Here is a 16,932-nt window from a genome sequence, read left to right as displayed (position 1 = left end):
GTGTCACCATTCAGATTCTGACACTTGTCGTTCACCCACCTCCAAACTACTATAAATTGAAGCCTTCCTAAGGCATTTGGACATACATCAAGATATCTAGAGCACAAGCAGCATCAAAGAAGATTCAGAAGCACTCAGAAGTACTGAAACTCTACAGGAATCAAGCCTCAAAGCCTTCAAGAACTTCAACCTCAAAATCAACGAACATTCAAAGCAAAACCATCTAAACTACCTGCCTAGATCTTAAAGTTTGCTGGAATCAAGCTCAAAAGCCTCCTAAAACTTCAACAAACCACAAATCAAAGAAGCTCTATGGAATTAAGCCCCAAAAACTCCAAAGAACTTCCACCATAACCTTCAAAGATGAAGAACATGCGCAGAACATGAAGAATAAAGAATTTCTAATAAGCTTATAGCCAGAGATTTGTTGTAATTTTGTTTCAAGAGTCTTTAATCTATTCTTTAGCCAAATTAAAGGATATTTGGTGTTTGAGTCTGGATCACATTACCACAATTCCAATCAACAAGTCTTTCAAGGAAATCAAATTAAATGATCACTCTTTTGTAATTTTAGTGAATTGTATCACATATTCATCAATACAAATTCACATTTGTGAAACTATTTTACTTGTTTGATTTATTTCAAACTTGAAATTTAATCGTCCACAACAACTACTCCTCTCACTGAAGTTTTAATGTTTAGATTGATATGACATTCATTTAAAGCTACAAAAGTGCAAGCCCCATGATCATGACAACACAACTGTTCTTTGAACTACAGAGGGAAAAAAAAAAAAAATCGCTTGTAGACAATGAATGATATAGATTGAAATCATTATATGCAGACATTTAACAAAAACCAAGTGTTGCATAACCCAAATCAAATCCATTTCATCCCGAGAACAAAATAATAAAATCAGAATGACCTGTACACAATCTGAACAATGATAAGACAAGTTCATGAATAACATATGGTTGCTTCTATTCACAGCATCCCTTTTCCAATTTCTTTTAAAAACAATACATCTAACACAACATCTTGTAAAGGTCTTCTAATCAGTGTAGTCATTTGCATTCCCCCCAAGGCAACCCGACTAGTAAGATCATATGTTTCCAGGTCAAGTAAATCAATCCTATTTGCTCCCTTGATACTAGCAATTCCTATGACCTATTAATGTAGAGGAGAAGATGTGAGCAAAAGAATTTCACAACACCCTTAAAGTAACACATAGAAAAGCAATGCTATTGCTATTAGTATTGGGCAAAAAATAGGAAAATGAACCATTTACAAGTTTGAGAAAATCAAGGAATTACAAACACAACTCACAAAAACCTAGGAGATTTGAACTCATGACTTCACCTTCTAAACCTTATATATGGGGTGAGAGAAGGTGCTATCTAATCACAACACAATGAGCATATTGTGAGATGCCAATGACAATGATAATGTTCTACAATGAATTAGACATGCCAAAGAAATGTAATATCTGAAACAATAAATAAATTATAGGTATCTGCCCAAAAACAGTTCTAATAAATTTAGCCAAGCGCCTCGTAACTCAATTAGTGACTCCTAGTATTTCTAAAGGTGATGTCCAAAGTTCAAATCTCCCTCCCCCAACTATTGAATTATCAAAAATAAAAAGGTAACTAGGAATAATTACAGTGATAAACTAACATCATATGAATTCAAGAGGCAATTATGGCGGAAGACAACAATGTAGCTATTCAACATGTGAATAGAAAAACCATTTGTACACTAATCAGTTTAGCAGTTTCTCACCCATGTTTTTTCTATTTTTGATTCACCACCCAAAGCCTATTATAAAATTACAAGGAAGCATGAGTTCAAATATCATTCATATGGGTGTAAAAGGTTTCATTTGAAAAGTTTAGATGGATAGATAAGTTGTCAACAACAAAATTAATAATAGTGACAGATTAAAGATTGAACGACAAGCTAAAGTTGGCACCATTTACTAAAAGATTTAGAAAATGAAGTAATAGAACATATATTCTCCATTTGATGTTGTCAACTTGTCATATTTTTCAACTCCACTTAAAGAACAATTCAACTAACTAAATGAATTCTTTCAAAAGAACAACGGGCAGATCATTTCAGGGGATCCAAATACATTAAAAGCCTAAAAAAAATTCATAACTCAAAAAGAAGCACACAAGAATCATGATTTTGAGCCGAAATAAAAATCATAAGAACCCAGGCTAGCTAAAAAATAAAACTCAATCAGTTTTTTTTTTTTTTTTTCCAGGGTTTGAACCTACCATTGAAATAATCCAATTAAAACCCATGAAAATACTAAAAAACAGCAAAATCCATACCGAATCAACAAAACCCATTCCAATATGAATAGATTGATATCCAAAAAATTATCTCAAACCCATCAAAATTTCAAAATCCAAAATTTGGGGAAATAGCAAATCATAAAAGAACAAACCTTGAGGTTCAGTGAGGCAATGCCAATTCTAGAGTTGTCATGTGAGATGGGGGCAGTGGGAGGTGGAGCTCTGGTGCTAAAAGGAGAGGAGGAATCTGATTTGGGGTTTAGGCGTAAATACTCTAGTTCTGAGAGTATTGTGTAGGCGTTCGTTCTCTAGGTCTGAGTTGTGATTGTGTGTGCTAGTGTATTGGGTTTTCATTAAAGAACTGACGTGGTGCTTTATCATTGGTGGCGTAAAAGAGTTACGTAAAAGAGCTTTTTTATGCTAGCTCTGGACAGAAATTATGCTCTCTTTTTTTACCTCCATTCTGTATTGAGAGATTTCATATACAAGATTTTCGAGGTGGGAGTTGTCCAATGGGTTCAATTACATACATTCATCTCTTTGCAATGTAATTAAAAGATGTTTTGGCATTTAAAATGCACGATTTTCATTTTTATAAAATGATAGCTTATTATAGATCATGTCAACAAGTGAATGTAATGAGAAATTGCTGCACATTTCATAACTTCGAGGAATCTGGGCAAATGCCCTTCTCGTGCAAATTATATAGCCTTCTACCCTCTTTTTCAAACTAATTAGGAAAATGCCCATCTTTTGTAACTCGATTTTCTCAAAATCGAGTTTCAATGTAAAACTTGATTTGTAGAAAATCAAGTATGGGACGGTCAAACTTAAAAAAATAAAAAAATAAAAAAAACCACTATAGGCCTCCATGAACTCGAGTTCCATAAAAAAGGCTAATATAGGCCTCCATGAAACACCATTATAGATAAAAATTAAAAAAAAAAAAAAAACAAAAAAAGTTGCATGGAACTCGAGTTCATGGAGCTCGAGTTCCATAAAAATGCCACTGTAGGTATTTAAAACGCCATATAGGGCTCCCTAATGGAGCAATCAGACTTAAGAAAAAAGCTTGAATGTTAAAACGCCACTATATGGCTTTAAAATGCCACTATAGGGTTCCTATGGAGCGATCAGACTTAAAAAAAAAAATTAAAAAAAAAAAAAAAAAAAACTTGCATGTTTTAAAACTCTACTATAGGGCTTTAAAAAATTGCATGGAACTTAAGTTCATGGAGCTCGAGTTCCAGCAATTTTTTTTTTTTAATAATTTTCAGTTTGTTATAACTCGATTGTTCAAAAATTAAGTTTTAAGTTGAAACTTGATTTTTAAAAGATTGAGTTACAAAAAAGTGACATTTTCTTTATTAGTTTGAGAAAGAGAGCAAAAGACTGTATAATTTGCATGAAAAGGAAATTTGCACATTTTGCCCCCGTAACTTTGTTTAAGTGGCAACAAGAAACAATCACTAGCTTGTTTACTAAATTCAAGGCATAGGGGCTCTATTTTATTTAATACAATTTTATTATTCATAAAAAAAAAAAAAAAAAAAAAAAAAAAAAAAAAAAAAAAAGGGATGTTGAGGGCCCTATTATTGGCATCGAATATAGGAATAACATAAGTGAGTCATCACACACTTATGTTATGACTCACTTACGTTGCCCTCTGGTTTGACGAGAGTCATTGCTCCAGTTTTGCCCGTATAGACAAGCTCCATGAGATAAGTTTCATACAATTTACTAATTGGTTGAGAATGTGTGCTGAAGATAGGAGTCTTGTAAAAAAATAAAAATAAATAAACGTGGGTTTATGAGTGTTTAATTATCTTGGAAATTATGATAGTGCGTATAATATTTATTTGAGACTAACACGTTAAATTTAAATTGCTACTTTGCCAACAACAGCCCAACTCTTTGTTTTATTATTTGCATTATTGCTTTAAGGTTTGAAGATCAACTCCATCTTTGTGGCAATAATAAAGAACTTCTTTCACGTGCTGGTTAGTTTTCCACACTCTTTTGTAACTTTAGTGAGCTTTTGACTAATAATTAAAAATACTATGCAAGGTGTGCTTTTTGACGTATACTTTTACTAATCAACTGAGAAGTCCCACCTTTTGGCTCTCTTAGAGGACCAAGAGTCACTACTCTCCGATTTCCAAAGAATAATTGTAGCCATCTCTATATCCGAAAAGAAACCACACGGTTCTATTGACCATCTACGCGGGCTTCCCCGCGCACTGCTATGTACACTTCCACTCCGATGTACATGTTTTATATCGCTCGCAGTCGCAGCTTCGCATACACTTCTAAGTTTTGTCACAGTCTACGATGCAAAACTCTTGTAGATTTCTCGTTTACCTATTCTCAGTGTCCTTCTTCAATTACCTAACAATTACTGTCACTGCTAAGCCCTCCTCCATCAATGATATCATGCTTAACTGTGGCTCCTCTGGCATCTCAACTGACCCAGATGGCCGAGAGTGGACTGGAGATGTAGGTATTCACCCAAAATTTGTTTCCTTAGAACAATCTAATAACACCTTTATACCCTCCAATCCCCATGGCTCATCCATTGACCATGACCCTTACAAAACCGCTCGAATCTTTCATTCTCAATTCACCTACACAATTCGTGTTAGTCCTGGCCAAAAATTCATAAGATTATACTTTAACCCTTCTACATACCATGATAATTTCGATATGTCTAAGGCCTTTTTCACTGTTACTACTGGTCCCTTCACTCTACTTAGCAACTTCAGTATAGGATCAAAATCCCTTGTCAAAGAATTTTGCGTGAATGTGCTGCAGAATCAGACACTGAACATAACCTTCACTCCATCTACAAATACTTCATATGCATTTATAAATGGGATTGAAATTGTCTCGATGCCCACCAGCCTTTACTACAGTCAATTTGGGGATAAAGGTGCACGCCTTGTCGGCCATAACTCTCAGTTCCATATCCAAAACAACAGTGCTCTTGAGATGATTTACCGACTAAACATAGGTGGGCACTTCATTTCACCAATAAATGACTCCGGCAAGCTTTTTCGGAAATGGCTTAATGACACCGACTTCTTTCTTGCTTCAAATGTAAACTCTATTAGTAATGGGGCAATTCAGATCAACTACACAAGCATACCTCCTTACACAGCACCAAAGGAAGTCTATCAGACCGCCCGAACTACAAGAACATCCGAAGACAACAAACGGCACAATCTTACTTGGAGATTGCCAGTGGACTCGGGGTTCAAATACCTCGTGAGACTCCACTTCTGCAAAATCCAACCGGAGGTAAAGCAGAGAAGTAACAATGGGTTCCGAATTTCAATAAGAAATAAGACAGTGGAGATTTCTGCTGATGTTATCACTTGGAGCGGTGGGCAAGGCATTCCGGTATATAGGGACTATGTTGTGATGATACCAAATAAAACGAGTAATGGTAAGAGCCCTCTCTTTATAGAGCTTCGTCCTAATGCTAATTCAAGCTCTGGTTATTCTGATGCTATCCTCAATGGTCTCGAGTTGTTCAAATTGAATAACTCTGATGCCAATCTCGCGGCTCCCAATCCTGAAGTTCCACACCGTCCTTCCCCTTTCCCATCTCCGCCCAAATCACGTGCCCCACAACCACTACCTTACAAGAATTCCAAGAGCGGCACAAAATCAGTAATCTTAATTGAAGCCACTGTAGGTGTTATATCTGTCATATTTCTCTTGGGCTTAACAATTATCTGGCGAAGGATGAGAACAAAGTCCATCAAAAGTGAAACACCGCCAATTCTACAAGCTGTCGGCCGTCGGTTCACTCTCCAAGAAATCAAGACTGCCACAAACAACTTTGACCGGGACCTTATCATTGGAAAAGGCAGCTGTGGTTATGTATTGAGAGGTTACATCGATCATGAACACACCCCAGTTGCGATCAAGGTTTTCGGGCCAACTTCAAGTCAAGGGTTTCGCGAATTTCAGACAGAGGTCGAAATGCTTTCAAGGCTTCGCCACCCCCACCTGGTATCTTTGATAGGTTACTGCAACGATGAACGGGTCATGATCATTGTATATGAGTTAATGGCTCACGGGGCACTGCATGATCATCTTTACAACACAGATAATCCTCCATTGTCATGGAAGCAGAGGTTGGAGATTTGCATTGGTGCTGCTCGGGGAATATTGTACCTTCATAAAGGTGAGGAGCACGCAATCATACACCGCGATGTCAAGACTAGCAACATTCTTTTGGACCAAAATTGGGTACCCAAAGTTTCGGACTTTGGGATTTCAAGATTGGGCCCTACAAGACTGTCAATGAGCCACGTCACTACTGATGTGAAGGGAACGTTTGGGTATATGGACCCCGAGTATTTTTGGACCAGCCATTTAACTGTAAAGTCTGATGTTTATGGATTTGGGGTGGTGTTGTTTGAGGTGTTGTGTGCTAGACCAGCAGTGGACATGGGCTTAGATTATGAGCAACAAAGTTTGGCCTCTTGGGCCAGTTTGTGTTTTGAAGAAGGTAAACTTGATCAGATCATTGATCCTCATCTGATTGATCAAATGTCACCGGAGTCTTTGAAGATGTATGCAAATATCGCATATAAATGTGTGTGTGAAGATAGAGATCAAAGACCCGAAATGGTTGAAGTGTTGAGGGCTCTTGAGTTTGCAAAGGAGTTGCAAGAAATTGCTGATGATGGAGGCCACGGGGTCCTGATTAATGAGGAAGTTCCACTATGTGTGGGAGAAAATCAGGTGGTGTCAAGACCAAGGAAGAAAGGTGAGATGGGGCAATCGTGTCCAACACTTTGGAACAGAAGTACATCACATAAAGATCTTCTTAGATTTTTAAGTGAGAAGGTGGGGCTGAAGTGGGTCAAATCACCAAAGCTAGGTTGTTTTTTTGCAGCCCCTGAGTACAATGCCTTGCCACGTATTGAAGTGCAATTGCCGGATCTAAGTAGGTGCGGACCATATACCACACCGGAGAAATTTGTAATTGAAATCCCTAAAGTTGAAGAACCATAATGCTACAAATGCTTTCACTTTCACTTTTCTTTCTTTCTTTTTTTTCTTTTCTTTTCTTTTTTTTTTTTTTTTTTTTTTTTTTTTTTTTTTGCCAGATAGTGGTTCAATTTAGAAAAGAAAAAAGAACTATAGGGTCAATAATGCAAGCACTCTGGTTGCTTTTTGGTTGACAAGGCAGCTTGAAGAAGTGGACATATTCTTGTACCTTTTGCTCAAAGAAAGAATTATATTAAACGAACCACAAACCAGAACTAATATCTCAAGGCTGATTTTTACTCAAAAAAAAAAAAAAAAAAATCTTATACGGCAGGAAATTTACCTAACATTTAAAAAAAAAAAATTATATGTTTGGGTATGCAGGGGGAAATTTACCATTTAACATGATTTTAGCAATTATTTCATTAGTTACAAGCAAGTTTTTAAAACATTTTAGCAAATTCGCATCTCGGGCCTTAGAGGCTAGAGTTTAGTGAAGAAACCCAAGCCTGGGAGACTCAAGTTCCATAAAGCATATAGAGAAAGAAGAAAAAGGCAGATTGAGGAGATCTAGACCCACCCATGCATGCATAAGAAGAACCCACACTTGGAACTCGAGGCTTAGAAACTCGAGTTTCTTCATTGACAACTAAATAGTTTTGCAAACCTGACAACTAAATTGTTTCAAAAATAATGTTAAATGGCAAATTTCCTCCATGTGTAAGTCTATTCTTTTCTTTTCTTTTTTTTAAGAAAAATGTGTAAGCCAACTCTAAACCTAGGGAGAGGCAGGGAGCACACTAAAAAGTTTTATGGGCCAAAGCCAATAAATTTAGGCATTATATAGAATGAGGGTGGGAAATTATTAGACACTCAGGATCAATTTGAAAATTGGTTTTCATTATTGCCATTCTCAAGTCTTCTCTCAAAAAATTTTATTTGAAAAAAAAAAAAAGTCTTGAGTCTATTTAAGGCATTTTGTCTTGGAATAAAGGGGGAAATTTCAATGTATTTCAATTTCATCTAAATTATAATTTCCCAGAGTCATTGAGGTTCAAGTTCAGAAGAAAGAATTCAAATGCTACTACAGAGATCTCAGTTGAGTGAGATTTAGTGTGTCAAGTGAAATTATAAGCAGGATCATCAGAATTTGAATTTTGGTTATACGTAAGAGCATCAGCAACGGAATGGCTAAATGCCAAATTTAAGCTTATAGAAACCATTCAGCCCAAAATGCCCCCTCCATTAGATGTTATAAAATGTAACTACGGTAAAATAATAATAATAATAATAATTGTGCTGCAGTGTAGTTCTAAATGTAGATCCGCAATGTCGCTCAATGGTAAAAGGAATATTAATATTTTATGCATAAACCTTTCTCTATCCACGGTCTCTCATCTCTCTTTCTCATTCTGACTCTCAGTTCCTCTCTCTATTTCTCACAACAGCTCCTCCCTCCTCACTCCCTTTTTCACATCTCTCTTGTTCAAAGCTTGCACCGGTGCTGGGTTTTGGATTTTGGAGGTTGGATAGGCATAGATCGGCAGGCTGGGTTTGGATCGGTAGGCTGGGATTAATTGATGGTGGGTTTGGATCGATTGATCGGTGGGTTTGAATCGGTGGATCTGTTGATCGATGGGTGGATTGGTTGGGTTGATTGTCGATAACTTCAATGGTGATTTTTATATTATTTTATATTATTTTAATGTGTAGTATGGTAAAATAAAAGTTGGGATATTGGATGAATTGTAAAATTGTATTGTATAATTGATAAAATGACTTTTTAGGATGGTAAAATAGAATAGGATGGCATAAACCATTATGGATGCTCTAATAGTGTGAAATGTATTTTTATTATTTTTATTTTATTTTATATTATTTTAATGTGTAATATGGTAAAATAAAAGTTAGGATGCTGGATGAATTGTAAAATTGTATTGTATAATTGATAAAGTGATTTTTTGGGATGGTAAAATAGAACAGGATGGCATAAACCATTATGGACGCTCTAATAGTTTTCCTAAAATTTGTCTAAAACTTGGTTGATTAAGTTTGCCCAAGAATTTCCACTTTTTTTCCCTGAATATTCTTGAAGCCAACCAACCCTCAATTACTACTTGTGTAAGAACAAAAAAATAACCCTAATATGATAGAACAAAGGAAAGACTATCTATTACCCCTAAGAGAAATCCATGGAGTCTGCACACCTTTACCCTATCCAAATGGACTTACCTTTGAGTGAAGATTTCATCCAAACACCTTATTTGTCCATGAATGTATTAGATTGCTGCTGGATACCACAAAGATAATCACAAATCTTCAAATTTCTTGTTGTAGTAGGATTTGCAATCGACGATTGAATTGCAAAGCCTAGAAGCTATTGAAATACTCTCACTAAATATAGTATTGAAATACTATTGAAAATCACAATCCCTAGCGAGAAACATGTTATAGGAGAGAAAAATCACAAATCTCTTAGTATTTGTAACAGAGACATACATGATTCAAATCTGACATTCCCAATTGTTGTAAATTGTAACTATTGAATTTAAAAAAAAATAAACAAAATTCTCGGGGTAACTTAAGTTCATTCAATTGTTTGGCATATAAAAGGTAGACTAAAATACATTTTGGGCCTTTAAAGTTTGGGTTTTTTTATATTTTATTTGACCCTTTGTATTTCAAACTTTTAATTTTGCACCTTCATATTTGATTATATTTTCATATTATACTCCATTTTTATTAGTAATCGGACCATTAAGTGTCCTTCATGTTTAATTACATTATGAAATACTAGTTTTAAAATGTTCAGAATTGTAAGAATTTTACTATTATTGGCAGAAAGGTATATTATGAACAATCTGATTACAGACAGAAATTGATAACAATGTTAATATGAAAATAAATCAAGCATAAAAAGAGCTAGTACGAAAATTTTGAAACCTAGAAATTTATAAGAAAAACATGTCCAAATTTTAGGTGTCATATATTTTAGTCTAAAAACTGAGATCAGTAAAAGTACAAGTAAAAAGGATTAGAATTTTATAATAAAGTAATACATAAACTCTTTTTTTAGACAAAGAAAACTATACATAAACTAACTTCATATTCCTAAATAAATGGACTCTCTCCTGTCTTCCCCTCAATATCTATCCATTTCAAATTTTTCAATCATACATACCATTTCTGCTGTCGGTAGGGGTAGTGGTGTCTTTGACGGCATTGGTGTACGGCATAATATTAAAATTTTATCAACAAATATGTCAACAAAAGAGTTAAAAAAAAAAAAAAATTATTGAAGACGTTTTTTTAATCTCTTTTATGCTGAATTGAGTGAGTTTGGTTCGGCTGTTTCAAACAGTACTTTTTGAGAAAGCGGTAGTTTTAAATGAAATTGGGCTTTTTTAAAAAGTAGTGTATTTGGTAAAAATTGTTAAAATGTACTATTTAAAAAAGTTGAGTGTTTGGCTAACACTTATAAAAATAGAGATTTGAATTGTAAATTACCAAAAATGACAATATATATATATAAGAGAATTCTTTGTTTTAATTGCTTCTCTTAATGCAAGTTATGGATATAACATTTTTACAAAAATTTTACAATAAAGTCTATATGACAAGTTGTTAATGGTAGATAAAAAAAAATAAAAAAAAGAAGAAAATAATGCCACTAGCTAGTAGGTCCAAATGAGAACCAATAACAACTTACTGCGTAAACTTTATTATGAAAATATTGTCTCAATAACACTACTTTTTTTCCCTAGAGAAAACAGCACTAAATTGTCTCAATAACAACTTAGTGCTTTCACTTTCACTTTCTTTTCATTTAATTTTTTGCCAAATTGTGGTTCAATTAAAAAAGAAAAGTAACTATAGGATCAATAATGCAAGCACTCTTTCTATAAAAATAAAAATAAAAAAAATAAATAAATAATGCAAACATTTGTTGCTTTTTGGTTGACAAGGACAGTTTGTAGAAGTGGACATGTTCTTGTACCTTATGCTCAAAGACAGAACTATATTAAAAAACAAACCAGTAATTAAAAAAAAAAAAAACCAGAAATAATATTTTAAGGCCGATGTTGTGTCCCCCCCCCCCCCTCCCCAAAAAAAAAAACCCTAAAGCAGGAAATTTAACTAGTATTTTTTTTTTTTTTTTTTGAGAACGAAATTTACCTAGTATTAAGATCCCATTAAAATTATATGTTGGTTAACCATGTGTAAGTCTTTTTTTTTTCTTTTTTTAATTTAGAAAAATGTGCAAACCATTGACCTAGGGAGAGCACACTAAAAGTTTTATGGGCCAAAGCAAATAAATTTAAGGTATTTCGTGTGTGACACTTCCGTAGGCTCAATTCAAAAATTACTTTTCATTATTCCCTTTTTCTATTGAAAACCTAATAAAAATGATTTGCCACTTAGCGTAGATTTAGGAAAATAACATATTTCTTCTATATATATATATATATATATATATAATAAAAAAAGGAAAATAACATATTTAATAAGATATATATAAGAACATTCCCATTAGGTGTGTCAAAAGGCAAATATTTGGCATTTGACACATCAAACACTGAAAAACTGCCATCATCAGGTGTTTTAAATGCCAAAATATTTGGCATTGATGAACAGTGCAATCTTGAATTTGAGATCGCATGTTCACTAATTGTAAAACATATATTATTTTTTATTTAAGTGGGGCCCTCTTTCTTTTCGTTTTATTTTCTCTCTTCCCTGTTTTCTCATTCTTGCATAGACATCAGACCATTTCTTTGCTCTCTCTCTCTCTCTCTCTCTCTCTCTCTGTGATGAAACCCAGGCCAGAGCATCAAGGTAAGCCGATCTATATCGCAGTGATTTCTTTTCTTTTCTTTATTGTTATGATTTGATGGTGGATTCGATAGTGGTTGTGTGGGTTGTGGGTTGGCGTTTTGGATCGGCATTCTTTGCTCTCTCTCTCTCTCTCCCTCTGCTCGGCATTTAGCGCATATGAAACCTTGCTGTGGGGATTTGCGTTTATTTATTTATTTTTTTTAATTTGATGGTTTTCGATTTTTAATTTGTGGGAGGATTCCGGCTTTGGTGGCTATGAGTTTGTGGTGTTGTTGGCTATGGGTCTATGCCAGTGGTGGTTGTGGGTTTGTGGTGCTGATGGATGTGGGTTTGTGTCGGTGGTGGCTGTCGGTATTGTTATTGCGGCAATGGTTATTGTTGGTGGCCGTTATTACGATAGTGGTAGTTGTGTTGTTGTTGTTATTGTTGAGGAGTTAATGTAATATTTTAATGTATTGTAAATATTATTTTAATGCATAGAATTGAAGAATAAAACATGTGATGTATGAGATATTGTAAAATGATGTGGTAAAATAATAAAGTGAGCTTTTTTGTGTGTCAACATGGCATTTTTATAGAATAGCTGATGGGAATGCTCTAAGGAACCTACTTTTCAAACTCATATCTCATTCCATAACCCTCCATATTAGGAAAAATGGATATTCTACTTCTAGTGTATACAGTAGCCCTTTTACAACACATGGGCCCCAACACATGATTGATGGAAGGACCGTGCAAGTTTAAGAATATTTGCAGACGAAAAAAAATTATAACTACTCCAATTTTTTTCATTGTAATTTTTTTTTTATGTAAAATATTTTCAGCTAAAAAAGAAAAAAGAAAAAAAAAAAAATCTCCTCTCACAACTCAATCCACCTACACACATCCTACCAGATCCCCACACACAACCCACCCGCCTAAATATGACCTCTGATCCCCCATATCCTTTTTAAAATATAGTTTTTTTATTTTTAAATTTGGATGAGATTTTTTGTTTGTTTGGAGCTCATTGGATATGAAGGTGAAGAGGTTGTAGGTAGAGAGAGAGTGGAGCTTAATTAGCAAAGGAAAACCAAATTTGGTGCATGTTTGGATTGCACTGAAAAGGAAAGCAGATGCGCATCTGCGTTTTTTGTGTGGGTCCTGTGCAAGTCCCGTGCACTGTTCACGGGACCCGCAAGTACTTTTTTCAGCAAAAAAAACTTTAAAATTGGGTCTCACGAAACTATTTGCACATTTAAAAATTATTTTAATTGCTACAGTATTTTCAATTTTCAATTTTCTGTAATAAGCTGTATCCAAACAGACCCTTGAAGGGAGATAGATTTGGTAATGAAATACTGACGAGGAGTTTGACCAATGACAGAACTAAATTGGGGGTTGAATGACTAAGAGCATTTTTGATGGACTAGATTGTTTGTCCTAAACATGGATGGCAGCCCCGTTAGGGTGGTGATCAAAGACTACATAATTGTGTCTGTGGAGATAAAAATTATGTATTGTTTAAATAAACGTCCAAGGGTATTTATAGGCCAAACCGTGAATTTCTTGGGAATAGACATATTTGCATGAACCAATAGAATATAATTGTAATATATTAATCACATGCTACTTTTAATTAAGTATGTAATTTTTTTTAAGAAGAGAATTAATGGCCAAATACCACTCTTTTGCAAAATATTTTGCAATATACCACTGTTTGTGAAATATTTAGCAATCTAATACCTTTTTGAAATTTGAGTTTGTGAAACTTGAGTTTGTTGTGTAACTTGAGTTTTATAAACTCAATTTCTTTGAAAAAATAGCCTTCGAAATTGCTGAATTTTTTTTTTATGGAACTCAAGTTCATGGTGTCACGCCCCAAACCCCAAAGGGTCCAAAGCATGAGAAAGATGTCTCAAGTACCTGTATATTTTTCCTTTTTGACAATCCAATCCACATAAATCATATCAAGTACCAATATTAAGGATTATCATAATAATTCCATTGAATATACACACAATGTAAGTCAAAGCTCTAAGCAATAATTACAAGGACCATTGGCCACAAAAGAACAGAGGTCTAAATGCATAATTACATATCATCAGCTTATCCCATATATCAGTGGGAATAACGTCACAGCCACTATAATATACAGAAGAATGAGTAAAGCCTATTCTAAGATGTACATCATCTAATGTCTCCATTACAAAAGTCAGCCTCCATCAGCAGTTAGTCTAACTACTGCTAGCCCTCAAAAAGCTGTCTCAAAATGATAGTTGCCTACTTTGAAAAAGTTTGTAAATTAATGGAATGAGACAGTGCCCAGTAAGTAGCATAATTAATAGGGGTGAGGGAAATGCTAGTTTCATGATAATAACAATTCAGAAATCATGTTTTAATTTAGGAATTTCCAAATAATTTCTACAAAACCATTTCCAAAAATAATATAACAAGAATGAATAAAATGACATGGCACAAAGCTTCTCAAAATGCTCTCATGAAACTACATACTATAATTTGTGAGCAATAACAATACAATTCCAAACCCAAGGCCGCATGACAATGCCGTCACAAAGACGAAACTAATCTGCCGTCACAAAGATGGAACTCATCGCCGTCACAAAGACAGAACTCAATAACCATCACAAAGATGGGTGCTAAGATACCAATGCCACACAAACTATAGTATCTAGTTAGGTAATCATAGGGTAATCACATGTCACGGCACATGGGTAGAACATAAGGAGCTCAAAAATTACCTTTAATTCAAAATCCATAATTCACTTCCAAGTAGTTTCATAAAATTTTTGAATGCCCAAGATATTCACAAGGTTCTCAAAGCCTTCAACTCATTTCTTGTCAAAAAGATTTTGTATTAACTTTCCAAATAACATAGGTCAAGATAGAGCATCTTTATATTTTTGCAAATAATGCAATAAATCCATAAAACGCATTCTCAAGAATTTAATCAAAGATGCTAGTCTTTTTCATGCTAACAAATCATGCAATTTCCCATATGCAATAAGAATATGCACTTTCATATATAATCATATATAGTAGGGTCACAACACAACACTTTTCAAAAAAACATAGTTCCACCATTAATTTTCCAAAATGTGTTTGACCCAAAAACAATGTTTATGCAACATGGTTATTTTCCAAAAAATATCCCATTAAAAAGGTACTTACCTCGCAACCCACAAAAGCCTAATTTTCCAACCTCCAAATGAAATTAGCTAAAACCTAAACAATACGAAGCAAACCTATCAAAATAAGCATAAAGCTTGAAATTGTATCTAGATGCCTATTAGAAATTGCTAACTAAGAAATTAATTAGGCAAGCCTAGCATTTAACCTCACAAATAATGTATTCCACTTCCAAAGTTTCTCTACAATTTCATTACAAGGCATAGACTCCAACTTATCATCATGTCATTCCAAGCTTCACCTTTACCATAAGAGATCTTAACACTTTATGAATTTCTTCCTCAATATACATGTCATTTTCAAGAGACCCACAAAACAACAACATATATAACAATACCCACCATTACAATCCCTAAATGTAAATCCTCCACTCACTCCAAATACACAATAAAAATTAGATTCATCAACTATTTCACGTTAGAAAGCCAAAACTCCCAAATCTTCACCACTTAGCTAATCAACATTGCAAAAATCATAAACCCACTAATCAAATACATCCACCAAGACCAAAACTCATACATAAGAACACATAAATATCACTTCTAATTCTCATAAATCATATGGGTATTATTGTTAAAGCTTAGATAAACATAACCTCAAGTAAAAGCATATAAACCCACCAAAAGATTGGGAGTCTTACCTTAAATCAAAAGAGATGAAGGTGCCTTAGATGTTACTCGAGAGTTTTCTAATGGTCTTGCAGGAAAAATGATGGTGGATGTGGTGGTGTGGAGTGGGTACCGTGGGAGTGTGAGGGAGTGAAGAGAGGAGTGTGTGTTTGTGAGAAAAAGAAACAAAACAAATGAGGAAGGAAGGTGGCTGGCTGAGAGAAGAGATATTTGTGTCAGTGTGTGGTGTGTGGTGGGGAAATTAGGGGTTGGTGGGTCACGTGTGGCTCCTTAAAATCTGACCCCTTTATATATATATATATATATATATATATATATATAAGTGGGTTGGGGCATTACACATGGAACTCAAGTACCTAAAAAGTGGTAAATCTCAAAATATTTCTAAAACAGTGGTAGATTGATATATATTTTGGTAAACAATGCTATTGTGCCATTTTGACCTACTTTTAACATCTTCCAAAAATTTAGCTTGTGCATGTGCATGAGCTAGTATCTATTTTTCCCTCCAAAATTCTAACAACCTAGCCCATGTGAATTATCCTACAACATTATGACATATGTGAAACGAGCCCTTAGGCTTGGCTGGCCTTGTGCCATGTCACCATGCGTTGTCAACATAGTCATTATAATGCATTAGACTCCTATATTAATTAGTTGCCTATGTTTAATTCATTTTATTTTCTAACTAGCTAAATGATTCTCAAGATTCCAATTCTTAAGAATTTGATTTATTTTAAAATTTTGTACAATAATCCTTTTTTTTTTTTTTTTTCCTGCCCTAAGTACATATCTTTCATTTCCAATTTATACAAATATGTTACATTGTTTTGATAATTGTCAATTCATTGTTAGGCCATGCCTTGTATTAGTTGTTTTTGTTTTTAGTTAGATAGATGCCCCACTATAAATGGCGCGTAACCTATAAAAGGTTGTAAAAGAGAGAGAGAGAGGGGAAAAAAAAAAAAAA

General features: G+C 34.3%; 1 protein-coding gene and 1 long non-coding RNA gene across 2 annotated transcripts; one reads left to right on the top strand and one right to left on the bottom strand.

Annotated features, from left to right (window-relative positions):
- The first annotated feature begins 4,565 nt into the window (after positions 1-4,565).
- On the top strand, positions 4,566-7,355 carry LOC115972811 (receptor-like protein kinase FERONIA). The gene has a single exon (XM_031093056.1). The coding sequence runs from the start codon at positions 4,636-4,638 to the stop codon at positions 7,330-7,332; it is 2,697 nt and encodes an 898-aa protein (XP_030948916.1). The 5' UTR covers positions 4,566-4,635; the 3' UTR covers positions 7,333-7,355.
- Positions 7,356-14,096: 6,741 nt separating this feature from the next.
- Positions 14,097-16,122, bottom strand: LOC115972843. Its single transcript, XR_004087548.1, has 2 exons — positions 15,974-16,122; positions 14,097-15,369 (listed from the first exon to the last, which is right to left on the bottom strand). It is a non-coding gene; the product is annotated as an uncharacterized LOC115972843 (long non-coding RNA).
- Positions 16,123-16,932: the final 810 nt, after the last annotated feature.

Source organism: Quercus lobata, unplaced genomic scaffold (assembly GCF_001633185.2).
Source record: "Quercus lobata isolate SW786 unplaced genomic scaffold, ValleyOak3.0 Primary Assembly Scq3eQI_53, whole genome shotgun sequence".
In the NCBI taxonomy this organism is placed as follows: Eukaryota; Viridiplantae; Streptophyta; class Magnoliopsida; order Fagales; family Fagaceae; genus Quercus; species Quercus lobata.
The sequence above is the reverse complement of the archived record's forward strand: the minus strand, read 5'-3'. Positions and strand labels throughout refer to the sequence as shown.

Coding starts and splice junctions, on each gene's coding strand:
- LOC115972811 (XM_031093056.1), top strand. CDS start 4,636: ATGCAAAACTCTTGTAGATTTCTCGTTTACCTATTCTCAGTGTCCTTC.